The sequence below is a fragment of the Dipodomys spectabilis genome, unplaced genomic scaffold (assembly GCF_019054845.1).
Source record: "Dipodomys spectabilis isolate Male_0828 unplaced genomic scaffold, ASM1905484v1 ptg000148l, whole genome shotgun sequence".
In the NCBI taxonomy this organism is placed as follows: Eukaryota; Metazoa; Chordata; class Mammalia; order Rodentia; family Heteromyidae; genus Dipodomys; species Dipodomys spectabilis.
The window spans coordinates 2,872,687-2,890,475 of NW_024870825.1; the positions used below are offsets into that span (position 1 = coordinate 2,872,687).

The 17,789-nt window shown below is 57.4% G+C and overlaps 1 protein-coding gene across 1 annotated transcript in view; it reads left to right on the forward strand.

Moving 5' to 3' along the window:
* The first annotated feature begins 243 nt into the window (after nucleotides 1-243).
* Nucleotides 244-17,789, forward strand: part of Syt6 (synaptotagmin 6) — a 33,455-nt gene continuing 15,909 nt past the window's right edge. Inside the window, 4 exon segments of the mRNA XM_042692295.1 lie at nucleotides 244-362; nucleotides 3,538-3,612; nucleotides 3,614-3,895; nucleotides 5,569-6,127. Of these exon segments, the coding sequence (XP_042548229.1) occupies nucleotides 244-362; nucleotides 3,538-3,612; nucleotides 3,614-3,895; nucleotides 5,569-6,127 (1,035 nt within the window).

Below are 17,789 nucleotides of genomic sequence, written 5' to 3' on the forward strand. Positions count from 1 at the left end.
TTCTCTGCCCCCCCCCCCCCATGTCCACTGGACTGTGATAATGCCAGCAATGCCTGTCTCTTTGTGAAGGGAAGCCACTGAAGCTGTGGCCTCTCAACCCTTTTCTCTTGGTATGTTGACTTGTCCAGGAGTGTCTTCTAGTGATGGAAGGCTGACGCATACACAGAGGATGAAGGCTGGCTGAGTTCAAGGCCACACACAAGTGGGTTTAGAGAGGCCAGGTCCTCTACAATGGCCTCCACAATGGCCTCCTCCCCAGGTCTGATCCGCTCCAGCCTGATCCACACTGATCCACACCGGCCCTCCCTCTTAGCGCCAGGACTGACTTCCCCATCTCCCTGCCTGCCAGATGCCAAAGGCCGGTGAGGAAGATCCTCCTGCCTGAGCCTCCTGGCCTTATGTAACCAGATTTTGAGCTGGGGACTGGTTCCTAATAATCCCCACCCCTACCCTCCACCCTCCAGGCTCAGCTCCATGGAGCACCGGGAGAAGCCACTAAGAAAGACTCCGTCTGGGCCACCCTGCCCCCACCCCTCTTTTCATTTATGAATTCAGGGTTTTTTTCAGGCTGCACATTTAAATGCACTCTATGCTCTCTGGATGCTTCCTCGTCCCCCCTCATTAAAATTCTAATTATTACCAGAGCAAGTAAGATGTCTGATCAAAGGAAAGCAAGTAGGAATACCTTTTGTTTAAGGTGACTGGGAGTGCATCCCACACAGCTGTGGCCAGAGGCGGACTGGGAGGGCCTCAGACAAAGACACCACCCTGGGCACCCAGGGAGACAGAGCCAGAGCTGCAGACCCTAGTGTGTGACACAAAAACAACAGAGTTGCTGTCTCTAATCCCTGCTTATGGGACCCCAAGCCTCCCCCAGGGTGATGACAGAGGCAGATTCGTGGCCAGGCTGCAGTCTGGTTTTGATCCCAACTCTCTGTGTGACCTGGGCAGTCTATTTAACCCCTGCGTGTGTTGTGCCCCAAGTCCTGCGTATTTTTGGGAGAAATGATGGGTATGATTGTATCACAAGCACTTTTGAAGCTAAGGTGCTGGTGGCTCACACCTGTAATCCTAGCTACTCAGGAGGCTGAGATCTGAGGATCACAGTTTGAATTCAGCCTGGGCAGACAAACCTGAGAAACTCTTCTCTCCAGTGAACCAGCAAACAGCCAGAAATGGGGCTGTGGCTCAAATAGTAGAGCACCAGTCTTGAGCGAAAAAACTGAGATTGGAAGGCCCTAGCTTCAAGCACCAGTCCCGCACAAAAACCCTAAATCCTGGCCACATTAATGTTGCAAAAATTGACTAAATCCAAACAATATCTACTTACTAAGGTTTTTTTTTGGTTGGTCATGGGGCCTGAACTCTAGGCCTGGGTGCTGTCCCTGCGCTTTTCAGCTCAAGGCTCTACCACTTGAGCCACAGCGCCACTTCCAGTTTTCTGGTGGTTTATTGGAGATAAGAGTCTCATGGACATGGGGCTGGGAAGGTGGCTCAGTGGTAGAGCGCTTGCCTTGCATGCCTGAGGCCCTGGGTTCGATTCCTCAGCACCACATAAGCAAAAAGAAAAAAGCCAGAAGTGGCGCTGTGGCTCAAGTGGTAGAGCGCTAGCCTTGAGCTGAAGAGCTGAGGGACAGCACCCAGGCCCAGAGTTCAGGCCCCATGACTGGACCAAAAAAAAAAAAAAGAGTCTCATGGACTTTCCTGCCCGGGCTGGCTTTGAATCTTGCTCCTCAGATCTCAGGTTCCTGAGTAGCTGGGATGACAGGCATGAGCCTCTGGCGCCCAGCTTTACAATTTTGATTTCCTAAGTGATCAATCTGAAAGTAATTTAGTTTTTCTCTTGAGCCCTTGAGGACCTGTGTGCCACACAGGAGACTTCAGCTTAGATGTGAGCTTAGACTCGGGGTCCCAGGTTCCTGAGTCTGAGCCCTGAAGGTCTAACCCCGCTCTGCTCTGGGAATGTTGCTGTGTGTGCAGGATGGGCAGGGGTGGGTGGCTGTGACCCCTGCACACCCTCCTCTGAGACTTGATTGTGCGGGCACTTCCTCCCCACTTACATCCCAGGATTTGCAAGGCACCAGTAGCTAATCCAAGCAGCAAGTTTGCAGGTCTGCAGTCCGGGCCTGGCACACGGGCTGGGCCGGGTACACGGGCCAGGCTGGGCACACAGGGCTGGTGTGGATGCACCCTTGCCTGCTCCCACCAGGCAGGGCCTGGGTCTAGGGGTGCCAGTGGCCTCCTTCAGAGGAACTGGAAGCTGGGGGTGGTGATGTTTGTGAACTCGGTGTGTGCCAGTCCTGAGGCTTGAACTCAGCACCTGGGCACTGTCCCTTAGCTTTTTCACCCAAGGCTGGTGCTCTGCCACTTGAGCCACAGCTCCACTTTTGGCTTTTTGGTGGTTCATTGGAGATAAGAATCTCATAGGCTTTCCTGCTCAGGCTGGCTTTGAACCATGAGCCTCAGATTTCAGCCTCCTGCATAGTTAGGGTTATAGGGGTGAGCCTCCTGTGCAAGACTCAATGGAAGACCTTTACAGTTTCTCAGACACTAACCAGCTCCTCTGCTGCAACCCTGTTGGTCCACAGCCTGAGGTTCACCCCAGGCTCTGCTCTCTCTCAAAGGGGGGGTGTCCCTCACCGTCCTCTGAGGGGCTTGCTCCTCCGGTCGGTAGGGCTGAGCACCGGGCAGCAAATCATAGCACTCCCCATAGCAGCTTTCCTTCTGTAGAGCTGACCTCCAGACACAGAACAACCAGGAGCGGCTGTTTAGCTGGGGCCTACTCCATGTAGCAGGGCCAGGTTCAACTGAACACACGCATTTGTAGAGTCCCATGTGGAAGGAATGCTGACAGCACCAAGGAGCCCGTGCCTGCCCTCAGCCGGCGCCTCACGCCTCATCCTGGCTGTTCAGGAGACTGAGGTCTGACGATCACAGCACAAAGCCAGCAGGGCCTGAACGTCTGTAAGACTCTTACCGCCAATGAACCACCAAAACCTGGAAGTGGAGCTGTGGCTCAAGCGGTAGAGCACCAGCCTTGAGCAAAAAAGCTAAGGCACAGTGGCCCTGGTCCTCAATCCAGCTCTAGTACCAGCCCACAGGAAGAGAGAAAGAGAGAAAGGGAAAGAAAGAAAGGAAAGAGAGGGGGAGAGGAGGGAAGGAGGAAGGGAGGAAGGAAGGCTCGGCTGGTGGCAGGGCGGTCGCTGTGCTATGCAGAAGCATGGTTGTCCTGCTAGAGCAGCAGCTCTACTAGGACGTGATCAGCATCCCCAGTCTGCATCTGCCCCAACTGCCCCTGCATTGCCTGCCCCAAGCTAGGGGTGTGGGGCTGTCCTGATGCTCCTCCAGCAGGAGGGGCAGGAGGCAGGGGGTGCAGGGGTGGGGGAACCGGGAGAGCACACGTGGACGGTGCCAGTCCACCCTGGGCCCCTCTCCCCCACTGGCCCCTGGCTCCTGACCATTCTCTTCTCTTCTTCTGTCTCTGTCCCTCTACGCCCCTTTCCAGCCCTCCCACCTCTGTGTCCCATCCTCCCTAAGTTCCTGGGCAGGCACCTCTGTCAGCCTCGTCGCCGTGGTGGTGATTGTGCGTGTCGTGGCCCCGGTGGTGGTTTTCCTTGCTCTTGTGGGAGCCACGCCCAGCGCCCTGGAGGACAGAAGAGGCCTCCAGCCCGGCCCCCTGCTCGCCCCTCAGGCCCACAAGCCCCCACCCCAGAGGCAGCATGGCGGACAAGCTGAAGGAGCCCAGCACCCTGGGCTTCCTGGAGTCGGCCGTGAAGATCAGTCACACGTCCCCCGACATCCCGGCCGAGGTGCAGATGTCCGTCAGGGAGCGCAGCACTGTTGCCCGGCAAGCAAGGCTGCAGCGCCAGACCACAGAGCCCGCCTCCTCCATCAGGTGAGGTGACCCTAGCCCAGCCCACGTGGCCTCCCGCCACCTCCCTACTCCCGGCCTCCTCCGTGGGACCAGGGGTGGGAATACAGGGCTCCACCTCAGAGAGCCCCATGTGGCGCCCAGAGGGCCTTTTCCAGGCCGGGCCTGCATTCGGCCAGGGGCCACGAGGGTTTTACATCATCATCCAAAGGTCACAGAAAATGATGGGTACACCTACAGAACTCACCATGTGGCCACAGGCTGCTTGCTCCCTGCCCGCGCCTCACTTTTCCCAGCTGTGGGCTGGGGAGAATGGTTCCTATTTGCTCATAGCAGGGAACCATGAAAGAATCATAGGAACAAGAGAGCTAACGCATATAGTACATTGCTTATCACACACCTGCCTCTGTCCTATGCTTTTTTTTTTTTTTTTTGCCAGTCCTGGGGCTTGAATTCAGGGCCTGGGTGCTGTCCCTGAGCTTCTTTTGCTCAAGGCTAGCACTTTACCTTGAGCTACAGCACCACTTCTGGCTTTTTCTGTGTATGTGATACTGAGGAATTGAATCCAGGGCCTCATGCATGCTAGGCAAGCACTCTACCGCTGAGCCACCTTCTCAGCCCTGTCCAAAGCTTTATTTATTTATTTATTTTGTTGGTTGTGGGGCTTGAACTCTGGGGCTGGGCGCTGTCCCTCAGCTCTTCAGCGCAAGGCGAGCACTCTACTACTTGAGCTACAGTGCCACTTCCAGTTTTCTAGTGGTTTATCGGAGATCAGAGTTTCATGGACGTTCCTGCCTGGGCTGGCTTTGAACCGTGATCCTCAGATCTCAGCCTTCTGAGTAGCTAGGATTACAGGCGTGAGCCACCGGCACCCGGCTCTAAGCATTTCTATGAGGGAATCTATTTTACCCTTACAATTCTATACAATTATGACTTTATCTGTATTTTTTATTGCCCAAATTTTGGCAGGGCCAAAATTAACCTCTATAGTCAATCTCCTGAGTAGCTGGGATTACAAGTGTGAGCTACTACACTTGGCCTCAGCCTTGGCTTTTGACCACTCACTCCACTGCCTGCTGTATGACAGATACTCTATGGAGGGTGGTGGTGATGACAGTGGTGGTGATGGTGATTGATGATAGTGGTGGTGATGGTAGAGATGGTGATGATGGTGGTGATGGTGGTGATGGTGGTGATGGTGGTGATGGTGGTAGAGATGGTGATGGTGATGATGGAGATGGTGGTGGTGGTGATGGTAGTGGTGGTGATGGTGGTGATGGTGATTGATGATGGTGGTGATGGTGGTGACAGTGATGGTAGAGGTGGTGGTGGTGATGGTAGATGGTGGTGGTGATGGTAGTGGTGGTGGTGGTGGAGGACCACACAGAGGGGAACACAAAATGGTGTTTCTGCCCGGGGATGCCTGCTTCACTGGTGGAAGTGGAGTCACACCCATCAGGAAAGAGCGTAGAGAGCAGATGACAGCTGGCCTGGGCTGAGCCTGTGTACCACGGCCTGCCCAGCGACTCCACACCATCAGGACACGCAGTGTGTGACACTCATGGTGGCCTTGTGTCCACAGTGCAGGGAAGGGAAGGGAAGGGTGGGAGGGGCCCTAGGCCCCACCCCTGGCCCCCGGCCCAAGCTGGCCCCTCCTTCCCTGACCACCTTCCTCCTCTCCCTCCCCCCCTCCGCAGGCACACCTCCTTCAAGCGCCACCTGCCCAGGCAGATGCACGTCTCCAGCGTGGACTACGGCAATGAGCTGCCGCCCGCAGCTGAGCAGGCCACCAGCATAGGCCGCATCAAGCCTGAGCTCTACAAGCAGAAGTCGGTGGATGGGGAGGACGCCAAGCCCGGGGCTACCAAGAGCTGCGGGAAGATCCACTTCAGCCTCCGTTATGACTACGAGGGCGAGGCCCTGGTCGTGCGCATCCTGGAGGCCCTCGACCTCCCTGCCAAGGACTTCTGCGGGAGCTCCGACCCCTATGTAAAGATCTACCTCCTGCCCGACCGCAAGTGCAAGCTGCAGACGCGGGTGCACCGCAAGACCCTGAACCCCACCTTTGATGAGAGCTTCCACTTCCCCGTGCCCTACGAGGCACTGGCCGACCGCAAGCTACACCTCAGCGTCTTCGACTTCGACCGCTTTTCCCGCCACGACATGATTGGGGAGGTCATTCTGGACAACCTCTTCGAGGCCTCGGACCTGGCCCGCGAGACCTCCATCTGGAAGGACATCCAGTACGCCACCAGTGTGAGTATGGCGCGTCCCCGGCTGGCTGCGTGTGCACCTGGGTCGGGGTGATGGTCCCCAGTGCCCTGTCCCCTGGAGATGTGGGGCCTCCTGAGCCCCCGGGAGCTGCCCCACAGACCGGTTTGCTCCAGGGACTTGCGCAGCCCAGCCCAGTTCACTATGGGAACCTGCTTCCCGCTCTGGCGAGCAGCGGAGCGGGTGGGAGCGGGTGGGGAGGGAGGTTTTATCATGGCTAGAATCGCAGGTGCTGCTGGGCCTCAGGTTGGGCCTTGGTGGAGTTGTGTGACATGACCTTTGCGTAAGGACGAGGCCAGACTCCTAGACCCAGCCAGGATCCAGTGGGGGCCGCGTGTGCAGCGGCATTACTCAGCGAGAGCAGGTGAGATGGGTCCGTGTGCACCAGCGGCACAGGCCTGGGATCCTGAGCTGCGGACGGCTGAGGCTCATTTCTCGTTCATGTCTGCGTGTGCTTTACAGCTCGGCTGGGGTCCCAGCTGGGTCCACAGAGGGTCCTCAGCACAAGGGTGCCCCCGGCTAAACATCAGGAGCAGGGAATGGAAGTCCCACAGAGAAGTGACACACTCACTCCCTCACACTCGGCCAGCCCTTAATGTGGAGGAGGCAGGAGGAAGCTGTGCCACACTCACTGCCAGCTACTTAGCACTCAGCACTAGTGATTACACAGACTTACCCTTGTCCTGGGTGCTGTCGGTCCATTGCATTCTGGGAGGTGGGGGAGGCTGACTCGAAGGAGAGCGGAGGGGGTGGGGGTCTGGGCTGTTCATGGACAGAATTAACCAGGGATGCCCCTGAAGTTCATGTTGGCTTTGTGCATGAGCGTGTTTGTGTATGTGCATGTGCGTGTGTGCGTGCGTGTGCCAGTGCTGAGTTTTGAACTCAGTCGGGGCCTTGTGTTCTTGCTTAGCTTTCTTGCTCACAGATTACTCTGCCAAGGCTGGTTGAGGGCTGGGACCCTCAGATCGCAGCCTCCTGAGTAGCTGGGATTACAGGTGTGAGCTGCCAATGCCCATTTCAAGTTGGCTTTTTAGAGAAGGGAGGGCAGGTTTGGCAGAGACCTAGCAAGGCCGGGCCCAGGGTCCTGATGTGTGCACAGAGCCCTCTGGCCCCCCGGGCGCGGGCTGGCTGAGTACCCTGCGTCCTTCCTGAGATTCTGTGGTTTCCAGGGGTCTTCACGCCATGTGGTAGAGTGTCTCCCCAGTCAGTTGCTGACGTTGGGGGTGGTCCATTCTGGCTGTGGCCCTGGCCTCGGGGCCATCCATGCTCAGTGTTTTCTGTGTTGCATTTGTAAGGGAAGAGGCTGGGGAATCTGCTCTGATGGGCAAAGATAGAGAACTTGATTTGTGCAGCAAGAGAAAGTTCGGTGAGCGCTGGGGGCATGGTGGGCGGGGGGAGCATGGTGGGCTCCCGGGGGGCATGGTGGGCTGGGGGCAGGGAGTGGGAGGGTCTTGTGATGGCCATGCCCTATGTCCTCATCTTTGTTTTCTTGAAATGACATGACCTAGAACAGCAGCCGGAGTGGCTGGCGGCCTGGCCTGCCGGCAGATGGGGCGGGCAGACGGGGCGGGCAGGTGGGCGGGCAGACAAGGTTGAGCCTGTGCGTTCCAGCCGCGGCCCGGGAGTCCTGTGCCGCAGATCACCTGAAGTTCATGTCTGTGCAGTCGTGGGGAAGGGAGCTGCTTGGCTCTGGGTGAAGCCACAGCCTGGGCGACGGGGCTGTGCGTGCGGGGTCTGCGCTGCTCAGTAGCCTCGCGCCCTCCAGCCCCGCCCCCTGCCCAGTGCCCTTTACCCTGTGCAGGAGCACAGCCTCGCCCTTGGGCAGGCCGTCTGTGCCCGAGCCACCCCCCCTCCCGAGCTGTGACCACAGTGGCCGTCCCCAGCCCGGCCTCAGAGTCCTGCTCCATCTCCTCAGTATGCATGGACACGGGCCGCTGACCCTCGGGGCCCTGCCCCAACCCTCACAGAGGCAACTGCCATGTGTGCAGCTGTGGGCCCAGCAGGCCATGCAGGGCAAGGAGGATGGGCGGGGAGACCCGGGTTCCCATGGGAGCTGGGGGGGTGCGGGGGGGGGAGCTGGGGGGGTGCGGGGGGGGGGGGAGGGAGGAACACACCCCGGCAGAGCCTGGTCTTGCTTGTCCTGATTCCTGTGCCCAGCCCAACCTGTCCACCTCTCGGTGCCTCCTGAAGGCCTTCTCCATGAGGCCTCCCAGCACCTCAGCCTCCAGCATCTCCCTAGGGAAGGAGCGGGCACAGCTGTGTCCCACACCCACTCTCCTGGGTCCCCTTCCCACAGAGCCAAAGAGCCTGGAGGCAGCTGATTTAATGCCATTTTAGATCCGTACCACTGTGCAAGAAAAGATCTTCAGGCAGCCGGAGTTGGGTGGGGGTAACCTGGGAGGGCTTCCTGGAGGAGAAGCTCCAAGAAGTCAGTTGGCTTGGGGGGCAGAGGCCCAGCCTGTATGTTTGGCACGGCTCAAACACTTGGCTTCTTTTGGGTTGGCAGAAGCTGGCCAGCCAGACTGAATGCTTCAGACACCTGGACCAGAGCGGAGGCCAAGGAACTCCAGCTGAGCCAAAGTTCAGGCACCATGCCCCAGTGGCTTCTTCGACTTACTTGTTTTTGTGCTGGTACTGGGGCTTGAACTCAGGAAGTTGCAGTCTTACTGAGCTTTTGTGCTCAAGGCTGACTCTACCACTTGAGCCACAGCTCCACTTCTAGGTTTTGCTGGTTCAGTGGAGGTCAGAGTCTCATGGACTTCTACACCTGGGCTGACTTTGAGCTGCAATCCTCAGAGCTCAGCCTCCTGAGCAGCTGGGATGACAGGCGTGGGCCCCCTGCACCCAGCCTGTTGGCTTCTTGAGCATGATAGTTTGGACTCAGGCCTGGCCAGTGCAGCCTGGCAGGTCCACGCCCAGGGCCTAAGCCAGTTTGTGGAAGCGAAGGCTGAGTGCATCTGGCTGTCTCCCAGCCCCTGAGTACCGAGCTTGATGCCAGGGCCTGGGAAGCGTTGGGAGCCCAGCTCTTCTTTAATTGCAAATCTAAGCCACAGGGACTCAGGCTCCCAGTCTCCAATGAATACCCAGCACCACTGAGGGTCTGTCAGGCACAGGCTCCGGCCTCCCGCTGAGTCCAGAAACCTGCCTCCAGGAGAGAAAGGAGGGAGTTCATAGCATCCATTCCAGCCCTGGGCCAGGCCTCCCTGTTGGGCATGTCTGAGCCTCTGCTGGTCCTGGGCCCTTCCCAGAGGTGCCACCCTCTCCGGGTGACAAAGCCTCCCTGCCCTTCTTTCCCCCCGGAAGCATCACTATTTCTATATAAAGCCGTGGATACATGATTATAATGGAGCCGCCGCCAGCACCATGCTGACATCCGTGATCTGGTGGTGATTGCCACAGAGGCCTTGGGCCAGCGCGCTCTCTGGAGCTCAGCTCTTCTCACAGAGTGTCTCTGCTGTGGCGGGAGATGGAGGCTGGAACGAAGGCCATCAAGGGTGCGTGTGTGAGCCAGGGACTGGCCACGCCTGGAACCCTAACTGCTCAGGAGGCTGAGATCTGAGGAATGGGGTTCAAATCCAGCCCAGGCAGGAAAGTCCATGAGATTCTGATCTCCAAATGAACAAGCAAAATGCTTCTGGCTCAAATAGTAAAGCACTTGCCTTGAGCAAAAGTGCTTTGTCACAGTGCAGGGCCCTGAGTTTCAGCCCAGTAGAAAGAGAAAGAAAAAAAAGGGAGGGAGGAGGGCGGGAGGGAACAGGAAGAAAGGAAGGAGGGAGGGAAGGAAAGGAGAGAGGAAAGAAGGATGTTAGGAAGGAGGGAAGGAGAGAGGGAGGAAGGAAGGAAAGAAGGAAGGAGCCCTGGCCTTTTATGATTGTCCTCAAGCAAGCATGGAAATAACAGCTCAGCATTAGATGACTTAGCAGGGTGGTCCACAGAGAAACTGGGGTGTTTGGGTTTGAAACCAAGCCTTCAGTGGAGCCCTGGCCGGGACCCTGTACACCAGAGGGCGGCGCGGCCAGGTTGCTCCTCAGGCCGGGAAGTTGACTCCGATGCTGCTCCAGTGGCCGGAGTCCTAGGGCTGTGTTCTCCTTGGCAGTCTGCTTAGCTTCTCTCGTTTGGCTCAAAATCGGTTTCTCGTTTTTATTTTTGGAGGGGGCTGCGGGCAGCTTTGGGGCTGGCCCTTGGACGACTGTCAATGCCCCAGCATCTTCCCCGGGCTTTCACGCTCATTATTCTCATTTAATGTTGATGGAGTGCAGAGCCTTGGGCTGGGCCACGGCGCCCCCTGCCCCCCCCCCCCTCCCCGCCAGTGCCCAGGCTCACAGGAACTGCAGGCATCTTGAGGATCGGCCTGCGGTCAGCTGTGAGTCGTTGGGTCACCATGCACAGCTCCCAGAGGTCCCAGCCCCCAGTAGATATCCCCAAAGGGGCCGCTTGGGGCTTGGGGCTCAGCCCTCACCCCGAGGGGCAGGGGGCCATCCATCAGGAGCCCGTGTTTGCGTCTCCCACGAGCCCTCAGACAGAACACCAGGTGTGGAAGAGACAGGCGCTCCGTGGATGGGCATTGACTGGAGGTTTCGAGCAAGTGAAAATGGAACCTGACGAACACAATCGTGTGAACGGGAAAGGAGAGACAAAGCAGTGAGAGAGGAAGGGAGCAGGCAGGCTGGGGCTCCTGCAGTCCAAACAGGAGGGGAGATCCGCCATGGGCGGTGATGGTCCTGAAAGAGGAACAGAGCTTCAACGAGATGGCGGCACGTGGAGGACAGGCTGGTTTTGAAAGGACGTGGTGACTGTCGGAGGGCGAGCTGTCCTGAGAGACTGTGTGGTTTCAGACCTGGTCACTTGAACTCCCTAGGGAAGTCGGTTTCCATGGGGATGGGGACGGGGGGTCAGGCCCATGGGGGCCCCATGAAAAGCCAGTGAGTCCGGAGAGGACGCGGGACGGAGAGGACGCGGGGCCTACGGCCTTGCACCCCCACCCGAGGCGGGAGTCACGGGTCCCCAAGGGGTGGCAGGGGTCCCTTGTGCCCCTGTGTCTCGGTGCGGCTGCCTGATTACCACCCCGGCTGCTGCTCGTTTACCCCCCCACCCCCGCGGGCCTGGCCTCATCATCATCATCGTTCTCCAGGCTGTTCTCCCCGCCCCCTCCTCCCCGCCTCCCCTCTCCTCCCACCCCCACCCCAACGCAGAACCAGGTCCCAGAAATGAGGCTCACTGTGTGTCCAGGCCCCAGTCCAACGCCAGTAGAGCCCTGGATTTTATGGGATTCAAATCCACCCAGGACCCAGAAAAAAAGGAGACGAGTGAGGCCTTCACCTTTGTCCTGAAAGGCCAGGGGCAGGGGGAGCTGAGACTCCATGTGCCCCCCCTTCTCCGCTCGTCCCCCCTGCACAGGTGACTTACTGCACACACACACACACACACACACACATACACACACACACACACACACGCCTTGCAAGGCCTTGGGGGTCAGAGGAACGGAAACAGAGCTAATTGGTGCAGACAGGGCCCGACCAGGCCTTATACGGAGGGGGGATGCTGTCTTTGCCGGGGCGCCCCTGGAGGCCTTCCCAATCCTGGCCTTTCGCAGCGGGGGGGGGGGGGCCTCCCCTGCCCGCCCCAACCCCCCGCCCAAGCTGCAGAACTCTCGGGGGCATAGGGTGTTTTCCCTGAGGAGGCCCTCAGCATCCAACGCCCCCTAGACACCTCAGCCCCAGCCGGTGGCCGGTGACTGCACAAAGCAGTCTGGGCAAGCCCACGGGCCTAGCCTGGTGCTCTGCACTCCCTGTGGGAATTCCCTGCCTCTTGGTACAACAGATACCCAATCCTCCCCTTCCTGAGCGTGAATGGAAAATCACTAGACAGCAAGCTGGACATCAATGGAGACCTCTTCCTTCCTCAGCCAGGACCCCTGTGCCCCGCCCCCTCCCTCCACACCCATCACCTGCTAACTCTGGTGACAGTGCCCTTCCTCCCCCTTCTCCCTCACTGTCCTGGGCATCACTCAAGGGAGGGGACTGCGCTGAGCTTCTTAGAGCAGAGAGAAGCATCATGAGTGGGCATGGCCAGAAATAGCCACCAACTTGGAAATGTTGGGGTCATTCCTGGGGTATGGTGGGGCTCTCATGTTCTTGTTCAGGGATCTGGCTCCATGTTCTCTGCAGGGATCTGGCTCCGTGTTCTCTGCTCTTGTACAAGGATCTGGCTCTGTGTTCTCTGCTCCTGTACAGGGATCTGGCTCCATGTTCTCTGCAGGGATCTGGCTCCGTGTTCTCTGCTCGTGTGCAGGGATCTGGCTCCGTGTTTTCTGCTCTTGTGCAGGGATCTGGCTCTGTGTTCTCTGCTCCTGTACAGGGATCTGGCTCCAGGTTCTCTGCTCTTGTGTAGGGATCTGGCCCCGTGTTCTTGGGAACTTTGTGGAGGTCAAGGCCTGACCAGGCCTCAAAGGCGATTTGGTTCAACTTTCACCTGACTGAGCTAAGATGATAGAAGTCCCACAGCTTGCCCAGGTGACTCAGCCAGTCTGGGCTGTGGGACTCATGTGCCACAGTATGTGCCCTTCCAACCATCCTAGAAACCTAGGGTGCTTCCCCAGGGAATCCTCTTGCCCTGGCTTTTTCCTCACTCCTCACCCACCTTTATGTCCCCAAGACCCTGTCCACTAATGGCCTTCATTCTGTGTGGTGGCCTCTGTCCTGTAGGGAGGAGGGAAGAAAAGAACTTAGAGGGTCAAAGGGCATGAAGCACAGACCCATCCTTCGCCACCCCCCCAAACCCCAGGCCAATATGACTGCAAACAACAAAGAATAAACTGTCAAGCCAGGCACTGGGGCTCATGCCTGTAATCCTAGCTACCCAGGAGGCTGAGATCTGAGGATCCCTGCTTGAAGCCATTCCAGATGGGAAAGTCCACGAGACTCTGATTAACCACCAAAAAGCCAGAAGTGGTAGAACATCAGCCTTGGGTGAAAAAGCTAAAGGAGAATGCCCAGCCCTGAGTTCAAGCCCCAGTAACCCCCCACATGCACACACACGCACACACGCACACACACACACACACATAGAACAAGCAACGTCTGTAGGAAAGACTGAGCCCATTTCTCAGTACCTTGGCACTGAGCTAACCTAGACCAAAACGTCTCCATTGTCCATAAATACGTATGCGTTGGGGCTGCAGCACCTAGGCCAGCCCTCTCCAGTTGTTGGCATGTGTACGGTCAGTGATTCACATGCACATCTGGTCTTCCATCCCCGTCAGCTGACTCACAGCCGCACTAAGCTCTTGTGGGTGAACCGACACCGTCACACTCCTGAGCACCAGCTCCTCCGACAGGACCTCCAGACCACGGCGCCTGTGGCGGGGGAAGCCGGGGGAGGGCCCGTGGCCACACCGCTTGGACCTCCTTAGTCCCGCCGACCACCCATCATTTCTGGCTCTGTGGGTCATGTCCAAACTTGCTTACAAGCATCTCCTTGACCTTGGAACTCTTGGAGCTGAGTGGGGAAGAGCTCTCGTGGTGACCACTGCGGCAAACCACGCTGCTGCCCACGCCGGTCCTCCCTGCTCCCCTGTGCCCTGTGCCGGACTCCGGTGTCACAGCTGATGCCCAAGTGCTCCTGTGTTACCCTTAGCGCCCAGCTGAGGTGACCCACACACCCACTCAGAGCCACAGGCCCATAACCAGAAAGTGCCAAGCCCTGCACCATGCGCCCAAATCTTCCTTTTCTACCCCTCAAGATGAGCCCCAAATCTTCTTGTTCTACCCCTTAAGATATATCCTGAATCTTCTTCCCCTTAAGCTGACTATGAGTGCCCTTCCCAAGAGTTCTGCACTGGTGTACATGCTCAGCCTCTGCTGGTTCCCATTTCCAGGCCTTTCTGAAATGTCAGTATCTTCTTTGTGTGTGTGTGTTTGTGTGTGTGTGTGTGTGTGTGTGTGTGTGTGTGTGTGCTGGTACTGGATTTGAACTCAGGGCCTTGCACTCTTGCTTGGCTTTTTCACTCAAGGCCAATGCTCTAGAGCTGAGCCACAGCCCCACTTCTGCCTTTTAGTGGTTCATTGGAGATAAGAGTCTCACGGGCTGTGCTGGCCCCGGGTGGATTTGAACCACGATCCTCAGCTCTCAACCTCCTGAGTAGCTAGGATGACAGGCGTGAGCCACCGGTGTCTGGATTTGAGGTGGCTCTTGAAGGGAAAGCATGCAAAGCAAACTCTTGTTGTTTCTGGGACTGTAGAGTAGGTTTTTGGAGAAAAAGCAGCTGGGAAAATCTGGCTGCAAATACGTCTATAATTCTAAATCCTGCTGACAAGACTTTTTCTGTTTTATTTTATTTTTTTAAGAAAATTCCATCCAGGCTGGGAAGACACCCAGATCTTTCAGGGAGAAGTGTTCCCTAAGGAAGAATATTTCCCGGCCTCCTGATGGGGGAATTTTTAACCAGAGAAACTGGCTGAACTCTCTTTTTGTGCACATGCACATGTATGCACACACACACACACACACACACACACACACACACACACACACACACACACTGGACCAGAGACACATTTGGGAACAGTTATCATGATTTTTTTTGAAGGGCGGGGTTGTGCCAGTCCTGGGACTTAAACTCAGAGCCTGGCCCTGTTCCTCAGCTTTTTAGCTCAAGACGGGTACTCTACCACTCTGCCACACCTCCACTTTAGGCTTTCTGCTGGTTAATTGGGGACAAGAGTCTCGTGGACTTTCTTGCCCAGAATGGCTTTGAACTGGGATCCTCAGATCTCAGATTCCTGAATAGCTAGGATTATGGGCGGGTGTGAGCCACTTGCCTTCTCACGCTCTTCTGCTGGCCCCTCTCTGCCCCAGCGGACTGCACCCGTCAGAAGAGGGAGCTTCTCCAAGAGAAGGATTTCCTGGGGACGCTGTGCCGTAAGGCGGCCATGGCTTGTTAATACCCAGAGGGCTGTGTTGCTCCTCAATTGGGGGGGGGGGGGGGAGCGCCATGGGCACCTGGAGCAGAAGAAATGAGAAAAGACAGAAAGAGAGTCAGGAAGGCAGGGGCCAGGCTCCTGAAACCCAAGTTCCCATAAGCAAGTTTACTTATTAGGTTTAGCACAGGGAAGGTTACTGTAGCTCTGAGCAGGCCGTTCTGTAGAAAACAAGGTTGTAACACGTTGTGTTGTCACAGTCCTCAGCTTATGACGGAGTCCACTCACATGGCAGCGGGAAGCAGTAATTACTGCCAAGCTCTGCAGCCAGACCACGCACTGATCTTACTCCCTTTGTTTCTGCCTCAGGGGAGCCGCTGCTCAGCCCTCTGAGGCCTGGTGGGGCTGTCTTCCAATCCTTTTCTGATCTGACAGCCCCCTGCAGAGTTCCCTACAAGGGCCTTTGGAACAAGCCCAGTCCTTGGGCCCCTGAGGCTGTCTCTGGAGAGATCACCCCTACTTCGCCCCCATGAAGTGGGGGCGCCAGTGAGAGCTGTTCACGGGCCAGCAGGAGGCAGCCAGGGTCCACAAGGCCCACAGGCCTTAGGGTCCCAGGGCAGAAGTGACCCAGCCCTCCAGACACGGGGAGCTGAGCAGTCCTGGGGTCAGAGCCAGGCCTCAGAACAACCTCTTCCCTGGGGCTGGGGTTAGGATGAAGGGAAGCCTGAGCGACACCAGGCTCTCCAAGAGCTGTGTTCATTAAAAGCTCTTCAAGTTTGCTGTAACACTAACCCTTCTCGATTCTGTAAGAATCCACGTTTGCACTGGGTTTCTTTGTTCTGTTTTTGGCAGTGCTGGTGTTTGACCTCAGCTTTCTTTCTGTGGCGTACTGTATTTCCTTTATATTCTAAAATATCCAAATGATGTACGACTGTAGTCGCTGGCCTTGAACTGAGGAAGGGTAAAATAAATTCGAGTCATACAGTGTTTAGAGAAACTGACCTCAGTTTGGAATGTCCTCAGCCTTCCTGACCTATAAAATGTGAAAACTGGGTCCTGGTGGTGGCCGCAACCTGTGATGCCAGCTACTCGCCATGGAGAGAGGGAGGCCGGGCAGAAAGGCAGTGAGATTCCCAACCAGCACAAAGCCGGACACGGAGGCATGGTTCAAATGGTACAAGGCCAGCACTGAGCATAAAAGCCGAAGGAGAACACGCAGGCCCAAGAAAACACCCCAGTACCAGGACCCCCCCACACACACATACACACACACAAGGAGTAACTGTGTCACACACTCTCTAGTCAGCGTTTGAAGCATTGGGGAAAGCAAGACACCAGGCAGTGGCAGTGTGAGTTCTTGCTGGACTTTTGTCTGGGCTGGCCTTGAACCACAATCCTCCAGCCTCCCCATAGTGGCTGTGATTACAGCTGTGTACTACCACCCTCAGCAAAGCCTTGGCTTCCTGATCTGGAACTGAGAGGGGGAGCTGGGGCTCTAGCGTGCACTGCCGTCCGGGCTCTGCAGTGCGCCCCGGCTGGCCGGGAGTGCTTTAGGAGCGTGAGTGAGGTGAGCTCCTGCTGTAGGCGATCTGATCGCAGGCTCAGAGGAGCCAGCCTGGCCCGGGAAACCTGGGACCCCCTCATTCCAAGGCTTGGGAAGAAAGCCATGGTCTTCAGGGAAAAGGGGAGGTCTTATTCCCGGTTGGGACTGCTTCCCCGTGGTCCCACACTGTCTGTGGCTAGTGTGGTGGGAGAAGCCTGGGGTGGGGGGAGGCTGAGGAAGTGGGGGAAACAGAGGTGTCCACCAGGAGGCCAGGACACACCGGCCTCCCTGGGATGAGGAGCCTCTGTGACCAGACCTCTGGCCTCCTCTCCACAGCAGGAGCTGGGTTCCAGGCAGGCCCGGTCCCAGCCAGTAGCTTTCCCAGGTTTCTCAGGGCCCTTTAGGAGAAGGAGGGATCTGGAAAGTTCTGTGGTGGTGGTGCCACAGCTGCTTCCAAACTCCTGGTTCCTGTCCTCCACCCCCCCCCAGGCCTCCCGGCCTGGTCTCCCCCTCATCGCTCAGCCTCTCTGCTCCTGGTGTCTGGAAATAACCATTCATGTCATCTGCTCACCGGCAGGCACCATTAGCCGCCGCTGGCAGAACACACAGCCTGTAATTTTGGGAGGAGTTACAGTATTAAGGCAATTTGGCATCTCAGCCTCGTTCCCAATGCGCAGAGGGAAGGGGCCGGGGCCTGCCTCTGTGCCCCCCGACCCCATCAGCCTCGAGTCCTGTCCCCCTCCTCCACCCTCCCACCCCACCCCTGGCATCTTCTCCCTCTCGGTGATGCCAGCCCTGGTCGGCCATCAGACACAGCGCCACATGCTACCCAGCAGGGAGCTCCCTCCATCCGCACGGCCCCCTGATTTTATGGGAGCATCTGGTACCGTGGCAGAGCTCACAGCCGAGTTCACCCCAGCCCGAGGCTCAGGCTAGCGGCCCGAGCGCCAGCAGCAAGGCCTGAACCCTGCGGGGACCGCTGAGATCCCAGAAGCCAAGCCCTGCGCCTGCTGAAGGGCTCCGGGGTGGAGCGCAGAGCCCATCCTTCTGGGAAGGAGAGAGGGGCAGCCTGCACCCCAAACAGCAGGCAGGGATTTGAACCCCAAACCTTGTGAAGGCATGTGCAGACTCCCGTGCCAGACGTGCAGACGTGCTGAGGACTAGAGCCCAGCTTCCCACAGCT